A 9,197-nucleotide genomic window follows, 5' to 3' on the forward strand; every position below is an offset into this window, starting at 1 on the left:
TTCTCATGAGGAGAAGTAGCAAGAGATAAGGCTATAAAAATAGGCAGAGAGGCTGAGGGTGTAGATCAAGTGGCAGAGATCCTGAGTTTAAACTCAAGTATACTCACCCACAAAGATACAGAACAGCTCACAAAGGGACTGGAAAGTTACCTTCGATGTCAAAGTTCTTGGCAATTCAAGGATTGGTCAAGTGAAAGATAAGGCTGAGAGAAAGCAGGGATAAGAGTTAAAAAGTGGACAGACTGTAGAGATCGAATCAACATGATGGCTGTTTCTCTGTGGGAGGAGGTGGAGAGAGTACCTTTGAACAAAGGAGAACTCCCAGGTTTCTGTGTGGATGATGGTACCATTCACTGATAAAGAAAACATGGGGTGGAGGGGGTGTGAAATTTTAAACCATGCCTAGTAGAGCCTGCCACCTAGTAGGTACTCAATAAGTAGCTATTGACTTGAAATGGAACTTAATTAAAAGAAGGTAAGAAAGAGAGAGAGAGCGAGAAAGAGAAATGCACCTCCTGAGTCATCTGGCAACTTCTACTGGGTCAGTGGTTGAGGCCACCTGACCTGTGGTGTACCCATCTAACCAGCAGCCCACATCCCAGCTAGTAACCTACATCCCATCTGGTGCTCCCACCACCCCTAGCACCTCTGCCATGTGGGCCATGTCACAAGCCAAGTCCCCAGCAGAGGGCGTAGTGAAAAACCTGCCACTATAGAGCTATCAAGGCCAAGTGGTGCTGGACATAGTGCCGGCCCCTAAGCAGCTGGACCTCCCCACAGCTAATTTTCCTGAACAAATAGTAGACGATATTCCAGCTATTGTATCCACTGGCATTTGTCACAGGTGGGCAAGAGTTGGAAGTGGAGATGTCCATAAGGTGGTGGTGAGCATAGAAATATGAAAAAGTTCATAAAACTCATATCATACATACCTCCAAAGAGAACTTCTATGAAGAAATCCTCAGTGTGTCCATTGTTGGCTACCTCAGACTTGTCACTAATTCTAGTGATTCTAATGATTCAAAGTGGTATTAAAGAAGGTAGGAAACAACTAGATTTACCAGAATAATTGAAACTCAAAGATGGCAATTTCTTCCAAGTTTCTAAAGGCAAAATTATGAATGGCCACTGATGAAAAATTACCTTATTTATTCTTTTCTATTTTTGAGTACTTCACTGTTCATAACTGTAGTCTCATCTTGGTTGTATTATTTAAATCAAATGTTTTCCTTTGGCTATGAATTAAACAGTACAATGTAGTTACCTTACTATGTTTCTGTTAAACTAAACCCATCATGCTATAATACTAAAAAGATTCATTTAAAAACTCAAGATTCACTGGGCGCCAGTGGCTCATGCCTGTAATCCTAGTCACTCAGGAAGCAGAGATCAGGAGGATCATGGTTCAAAGTCAGCCCAACAGTTCATGAAACCATATCTTTAAAAAAAAAAAAAAGCCTACCACATAAAAAGGGCTGGCAGAATGTCTCAAGTGATTATAGCATCTGCCTAGCAGGTCTCTGAGTTCAAACCCCAGTGCTGCCAAAAGAAAAAAAAAATCAAGATTCTAGCAGATACAATAGGATTTGAAAGTTGGAGGCCAGCTTGGGCTACATAGTGAGTTCAAGGCCAACCTAGCCCACATAGTGAAATCCTGTTTCAAAAATAAAAATAAGTTGGCTCCAATGGTTCATACTTGTAATCCTAGCTACTTCAGAGATGAAGTAGCTAGGCCAGCCCCGGCAAATAGCTCTCTAAACCCCCATCTCCAAAATAACTACAACAAAATGAACTGGAGGTTTGGCTGCTTTGCAGGACTGCAGCCCTGAGTTTAAAACCTAGTCCCACTTAAAAAATAAAATCAAATTAAATACTGAAAATTAAATAATATTCCTTTATGTAACATGTTGATTTAAATGAACTACTCAAAAGATACTAAGAGTCTTATAATAGAAATAAAATGTATATAAGGATGGGTTTTTAAAAAAAAGCAAGTCATGAATTTAAGATGAGAACTATAACCCTCATGGTAAATGACCAGCATGCATATACTTGTACAATATATGCTACCAGAGGAGGCTTATAAGAGTTAATGCATTATTTGATAATTTACTATAAATCTGTGTTAGTCAGTATTTTCATTACTGTGACAAATATCTGAGAGAAACAATTCAAAAGAGAGAAAGCTTTATTCTGGCTCATGATTTCAGAAGTGACCATCCAAGGTCAGCTGGATCCATGGCTTTAGGCCTGAGGTGAGGCCAAATATCATAGCAGCCTGGAAAATGGGGCAAAGATTGGCTGTCTCATGGCATCCAGGAAACAAAAGGAGGGAAGAGGGGAAAAGGGATGAGATACATCCCTAGTGGTCTACTTCCTTCATCTAAGTCCAACCTCCTGGTTTCCACCACCTTCCAATCTTGTTATCATATTATGATAATCCATCAAAGGATTGATCTATTGATCCATCACTTCTCAAAAGGCCATCAGCTGGTAACTAAGCCCTCAACACATAAGCCATCAGGTAACTTCTCAGATTCAAACTATAACAAAACCTAAGGAAGAAAACACAGATTGTATTTTTGATATTTTGTGCATTAATATATTACTAACATGAAAACTTCTGTGAAGTTTTGTTTCCCTTATAAGGTCAATTCATTACACTGTTTCTGTGTTCATGCAGATTTGCTTCAATTTTTTTTTTAAGACAGTAAAATGAGTGGTATTGTAAGTGGCTGGTAGGAGAGACCTGTGAGTAAATGTCACTCAGAAAGGACAAAGAGTGAAAAGAAGACTGATTAAGGAATCCTGGGGGAAAAAGAACAAGGTTTAAGGGGTAATACAGGAAGAAAAAACATTATTGAGCGCTTATAGCAAAGAACTATACTAAATGCTTTTTTTAAAAATGTGATTGTATGTCCATATGATGAAAGTGTTTAAGGAGCAAGTGGCCAGCAGGATATTTCTATGTGCCACTGGACTAGAAGAGCCCAGGATTCAGTAGAAAATGAAGAAAAATTTGGCATGCAAGCCCCATTCCAGGTTCCCACATTGTTTATTCCTTGTACTACCTTCTCCACACCCACCCTCATCCTTTCAACATGGAGTCTGTATTAGATGAAAATTACTTTTATTAACAGTGAATGCAGGTCAGTTTGAGTGGCCACTCTTCTTTTAGAGGACACTAGGCTGCAGAAGCCAGAAAGGGAGGGCCAGAGCTAAGCGGTGGGTACAGAATTCGCTCCTTATTTGGATGTGAGTGCTGCATTCTGGAAGGATTTATTTTGGGACAAGGCATAGGCACAGGGGAGGCAGGCAAGACCAGCTATCAGGCTGCACTCTCTATTTGGAGCAGAGCCCCATCGGCAGCTCCAGGTCTCTCTGGATCTTCCTTGGCGTCCTGCGGAGGATCTGGTTGCAGCGCAGACTCCTGCACAGGGTGGGCTACAGCCTGGCCTTCAGGCTGGCCTTCAGCGCTCCGGCCGGCCCCAAGACGAGGAGGCTTGGCCGGCGTGGGAGAAGGCGCTGCAGGGCCTTTCCGACCCGAAAAGGCCCTTCGCAGGCTTTGTACTTTCTGCAAACCGGTGCGCTTCAGCCGCCGAGCCCGGGACTCCACAGGCTCCTCATCCGAGCTCTCTCCAGCTTCGGCCTCCGGCTGCTCAGAGTCTAAGTTGGACTGGTCCTCCTGACCCAAGGGCTCTGGAGCCTTCTGGAAGGCGCTGGCTGGGATTTCAGTTTCCTCCTGCATGTGATGACACAACACTGACCCTGGCATCCCCTTACCCCAGACCAATCTGAGATTCAACTCCTCAGTTACACCAGGGGAAGCGATCCCACCCTTAACCCCCAACAGCCAGAGCAGGGAAGAAAAGGCAGGCCTGGGAAGGCAGGAAGAGGGGGAGAGGAGTGAAGGAGGGAGGACTGGAAGTGAACTGCAGAACTGTGCAAAGTTGGTGAGATCCTGTTACAGAGGAAACAAAGATAGTGGCCACTTGAATACTGAAGGAGGCAGAAATTGTCACGGAATGCACTTTCACCACCTTATTTTTTTTTTTTTTTGGCAGTATTGCGTTTGAACTCAGGGCCTCAAGCTTGCTAAGCATGCAGCACCACCATTATTTTCATTTAGAGATGAGCTAGAGTTTAGAGCAAATTCTGCGCACGAGCTCAGCTAGAGCAAGGCTGGGCTCAGAACTGTGAGGGAGGAATGGGGCTGCGCTGTAGGAAGTGGGGGCGGCTCTGGAAGCCTGTTCCACAGCTGTGGGCGGCGCTTGGAGTCAGGAATGTAGACATGGTAAGGCAGATGGGAAAGATGAGTCCCCAGCTTGGTGGCCCAGGGGCGGGAAAAAGCCCCAGGTTGGGGGACACCTGAGGTCACTGACCTTGAAGAGCAGGACATGCAGCTTCCCGCGCGCCACCAGCAACCCATGGTTGGCCTCCAGCCTCTGCACCTGGGCCGCGCGACGCACGGCGCGCTCCTGGGCGGCATCTGCGTGCGAGCCCACGCGTTCCGCCTTGGCCAGCAGCTGCGCCAACGTGTTGCTGGTGGTGTCGTGGCTGCGACTCAGCGCGCCCAGGCCACTCTGGATGCGGCGCACCGAGCCCGCCAGGCCGCCCTGCCTCTGAGCCAGGCCGCCCTGCCTCTCCCGCAGCGCCTCCAGCATAGTGGCCAGCTTCTCCAGCAGGGTCACCACCGTTACTGCATGCACGGGACCCCCATGCGTCCCATGCCCCGGCCCTGGCTCCAGCGTGCTCTCCCCCATGACTCCTGACCACTCTGCTCGCTCTCCCTGAGGCCGATGGCTGCGCTCTGAACTGGGGCCGCCTTTCCCCGGCTCCTCCCCAGCTGCAGCCGTGACTCAGGCAGGCGGAGTTGGCCCTCTCCAGAGCTGGGGAAGGGGGAGGGAGAGCAGGGGACGGGATGTCGGCTATGGGTCCTTTGGAAGCCCTCCCGCTCCCGCTGCCCCGCCCAGGGGACCCGCAGAAAAGCAATTTGACCTAGAATTGCGCCCCCACCCCCACCCCCACACCCCTGCAAAACTCTAAGTTTGAGATACTTTCTTCCTCCCAATTCCCTAGTGTGCCTCTTTCTGGTATGCACTCTCCCCACAGCAAAGGGCGAGGCACGGAAATTTTTATTTCATACATCCAGTGGGCAGAGAAACTATGTTAGCGCAGCAAAGGGAGGCGCAGTAAAGGGTGGTGTTGCAAAGGGATAACCAGAGTGTCCGCTGACACCCACCTTTAGCCTCCCACACTGCTGAAGATTGCAGTTGGGAGGACCTCAGGCTGGGCGCGGTGGACTGGAGGCCCTGGAATGTTCCATTACAGATCGTGGACCGCCTAGGCCCGAGGCCCCACTTTGTTACTAGACCAACTGCAAATGTGAGCCAGAGGCAGGCGGGGCTCCTTGGTATTTTCCTAATAGTCATCGCCATGGTTTAGCCTCAGGCAACATTTCTTGCTTCTCTGTTTCTTCCTGTTGGGTAGCATTGTTCAGTTTTCTTTCTCTACTTCTCTTTCTTTGGACTTCATGGATATAGCTCAGCTGTGGGTTAGAGTACTTACTAGTGGGTGTTTATTTTCATGGAGGTTGACTGTGGCTCCTGCCTGAGGAGTTCCCCCACCACCACCTCTGGAAATAAGATGAGAATATTTGCTAAGAATGAAATTTTGAAATTTCTGTTGTGTGAACACGGAGGGTCCAATTAAGGTTGTAACTTATAAATTTGTGATGTCATTAGTTTGGAAAATCTCAGACCTTGTCTTTTTAGCAAGACTGGGCACCTGGTTGTAGTCTAAGCAATCCATGGATCCTAATGATCTCTCTCCCTCTTCCTCTCCTCACCCACCCAATGAAGGTCTCTTGATAACAACTGTAGAGGAAACCAGTTGCTCAGGGGATAGTTAGGTGGGCCTGAAAGTACCTGAGGTCTGACTTAGAAGTACAGCAGAGGATGGGCAACTGTTGCTAGAAATCTGGTGATGGAGGCTGGCAGAGTGGCTCAAGTGGTAGAACACCTGCCTAGCAAGTGTGAGGTCCTGAGTTCAAACCCCATTTCACCACCCCAAAAAAGAAATCTGGTGATGGTAAGTTGGTGCCTAACTTCTACAAATACAAGGTCATGGGGTCTGGTCCCTCTACTTGACACTAGAGAAAATGTGCTCCTTGGGAACCTGGTGATAATCACTATATCTTCCAGTGGCTCTACAAAAAGGAGCCCAATGGGATGTACCAGTTAGAATACCTTCAGACTGAACAAACAGAAAATCCAATTCAAATAGTTCTTAGTAACAGGAAACTCAGTTCCAACATAATTTTAAAAGAGTGTTAGAGCTGAGGATATAACTCAGTGGTAGAAGGTTTGCACACCCCATCCCCCACACACATATGCACAGGTTTCTGCTTCATTTTTAAGTTGAGAATAAAGTAGACAAAACAGTTTCAGACCTCACATCTCTACACAAAACCTAAAAGACAAGATCATCTTAAATTTTAGGACATTTATTTCCTAGAAAGTCTCATCCACTGAATTTTTCCACTTGCCTTCCACTGTTTACATGGACATTCTAGAACCAAATTCTATGACTAGGAAAGTATTATTCATTGATGAGCTGAGGCCTGACTTCTTTAACTAACCACTGAGGGAGCTAATAATTACCTTTTAACAAATTTAGGTCCACTTCTAGAGCAGGGTAGGTTCAGCTTTCCCGGGAGCATATGGATGGTACAGGAGGAGAAGTAGGTAGCTATGTAAAAATCTGGGTACTGCTAAGAATAAGTAGTTATGTTAGTCAGATTTCCATTGCTGTGATAAAATAACTGACTTAAACAACTTAAAAGAAGGAAAGATATATTTTGACTCATAGTTTCAGATGTTTTGATTATATGGTTGCTTCGCTCTGGTGGTTTTGAGCCTGTGATAAGACAGCATATCATGTTGGGAGCATAGAGGGAGCAAAGTTGCTCACCTCATGACAGCTAGGAAGCAAAAACAGAGGACAGGGTCCCAATGTCCTCTACAAGGCATGCCTTGAATGGCCTAATTTACTTCCACTAGGTTCCATCTCCTAAAGGTTTTATTGGGTCTGGGGACCTAAAGGACAGATGAGTGAGTATCCCATCCCCCATAGAGAGCACTGTGAGCCTTGTACCCTGAGGAAGAGATACAGGGTCTCATAAATCTGCCACGGGGCTGATAAACAGAATGCTCTCAAGGTTGTTTCCTCCCATAAGGAGCAAGACCAGCTCATGGAAGAGAGCCTGCACACGAGCCACGGCCAATGGAAAGAACCCACCTAACCCTTACCCTAACCCAGAGTTAAAGCATCCATAAAAAGCCCCAGCCTTCACCTCAGCAGGGAGCCACTAGTTTCTGGGCTCCATGGCACTGCTCTAGCTATAGCCTTTTCTTTCTCTAATAAATCCTACTTTGTGTGTGACTTTGCTGTCTCATGAGTCAATCAGCTGCCTCATGAGTCAGTTCTTTGGGCTGTGAAGACAAGAAGTCTCGACACCAGCCCGCAACATTTTCATCACCTTCCAGGGGTCTATGTAGGCATCTGTGCCTTTGGGAGACATTTAAAATCCAAACCATAACAGTAGTCAATCAAAAATATCTACAAAAGGAAGCCTGTGAAAAAAATCACCAGTCCATAAGAACTACTTGGACAGAGCCTGGCGAGGTGGTTTGCAACTCTAATTCTAGCACTGGGAAGGCAGAAGCAGGAGGATCATGAGTTCAGGGACAGCCTGGACTACATAGTGAGTACATAATTAGACCTGTTGCAAGAAACCAAAAAAAGAAAAAGAACACATTTTTCAAAGACCTGCTAAATTTCCCTCTAGGTATGTGAAACAAGGACAAACTTAAAACTTAGTAATACAGTCCATGATTGTTCTACTATTCTACTACTCTCCTCAGAAACCACAACCATAGCCTGCCTAGCAAGTATGAGACCCTGAGTGCAAACCCCAGTACCGCCAAAAAAAAAAGAAAAAAAGAAACCTCTACTATAAAAATCCCCAGAAACTGTCTGACACAGGAAAATGGAAACCCATGAGGTGGATAAAAATACCATAGGACCTCCAAGAAGATACTCTTAGTCAACAAATCCCTAAAGTTGATTTAGAAAAGTTGTGGTAGAGAGACCTTGATCACAGAACATCCAATGAAGAGCCTTATTATAGTTTCCAATATGATGAGAAAAGAAGAAAACAAGGACGAAGATTGACAACCTCTTTTAAAAGGCAAATTGAGGCACATTGTTTTGCTTTGACTTGGGTTTTGTTTTGAAACAAGGTCTTGCTATGTAGTCTAGGCTGCCTTGGAATGCACTAGATAGTCCAGAACATCCTCAAATTTGTGATCCTCCTGCCTCAGCCACCAGAGTGCTGGGATTACAGGTGCATACCATCACATCTGGAGACACATTACATTTTTAAAGAGTTTACTTAAGCAGAGAACAATTAATGAACAAGGCAGCACACAGACCAAAAGAGTTTGAGAGAGCTCTGCTACAGTAGTATGGCCATGAGCTTTTATAGACTGAAGGCAAAAGCAAAAGAAAATATATTTTGATTTGTTAGAGTGGAAAGTCCCTGCTTATTGGAAGTTAGGAGTGGTTTCTTCTTTTTTTTTTTTTTTTTTTTACTATTTACATTGTTCTTTTGTATGCTTATGTAGGAACCCAAAGCACTGGAGCCATTCAATTGAAAGCCTCCCAACTAAGTTTTTAACACCTGGCAGGCAATGTAACCTAATCTAATTTTAAAGATTTCTATTCCATAAATCAGGATTGTGTCTGGAATTTACTCCCTCAAATCCTTTATTTTCTATGCATGTGCACAGAAAATGCAAGCCTGCTGTTGTGGCTGATTGTGCACCTAAAAAAAGGCATCTTCAAATCCTAACCCTTGTTACCTATGAATATAACCTTATTCAGAAATACAAACTTTAGCCTTGAATTCAAACCCCAGTCCCATTAAAAAAAAAAGAAAGAAAGGAAAAGAAATACAAACTGCAGATGTAATCAACCTAACTTAAGGTCATAATAGAGTAGGGTGGGCACTTTATCCAGCATGACTGATATCCTTATAAAAAAAGAGAAATGACACCTGGGGAAGACAACAGAGGCAGAGTTACACTGCCACAAACCACTAGATACCCAGAAGCAACTGAAGGTGAAGGAGGTAA

General features: G+C 45.0%; 1 protein-coding gene across 1 annotated transcript; it reads right to left on the reverse strand.

Annotated features, from left to right (window-relative positions):
- Positions 1-3,113: 3,113 nt before the first annotated feature.
- On the reverse strand, positions 3,114-4,901 carry Cavin3 (caveolae associated protein 3). The gene is made up of 2 exons (XM_020186717.2): positions 4,383-4,901; positions 3,114-3,742 (listed from the first exon to the last, which is right to left on the reverse strand). The coding sequence occupies exons 1-2, from the start codon at positions 4,761-4,763 to the stop codon at positions 3,329-3,331; spliced, it is 795 nt and encodes a 264-aa protein (XP_020042306.2). The 5' UTR covers positions 4,764-4,901; the 3' UTR covers positions 3,114-3,328.
- Positions 4,902-9,197: the final 4,296 nt, after the last annotated feature.

This window comes from Castor canadensis, chromosome 1 (genome assembly GCF_047511655.1).
Source record: "Castor canadensis chromosome 1, mCasCan1.hap1v2, whole genome shotgun sequence".
NCBI lineage: Eukaryota > Metazoa > Chordata > Mammalia > Rodentia > Castoridae > Castor > Castor canadensis.

Coding starts and splice junctions, on each gene's coding strand:
- Cavin3 (XM_020186717.2), bottom strand. CDS start 4,763: ATGGGGGAGAGCACGCTGGAGCCAGGGCCGGGGCATGGGACGCATGGG. Junction 3,743..4,382: donor TGCATGTCCTGCTCTTCAAG/GTCAGTGACCTC, acceptor CATCACATGCAG/GAGGAAACTGAAATCCCAGC.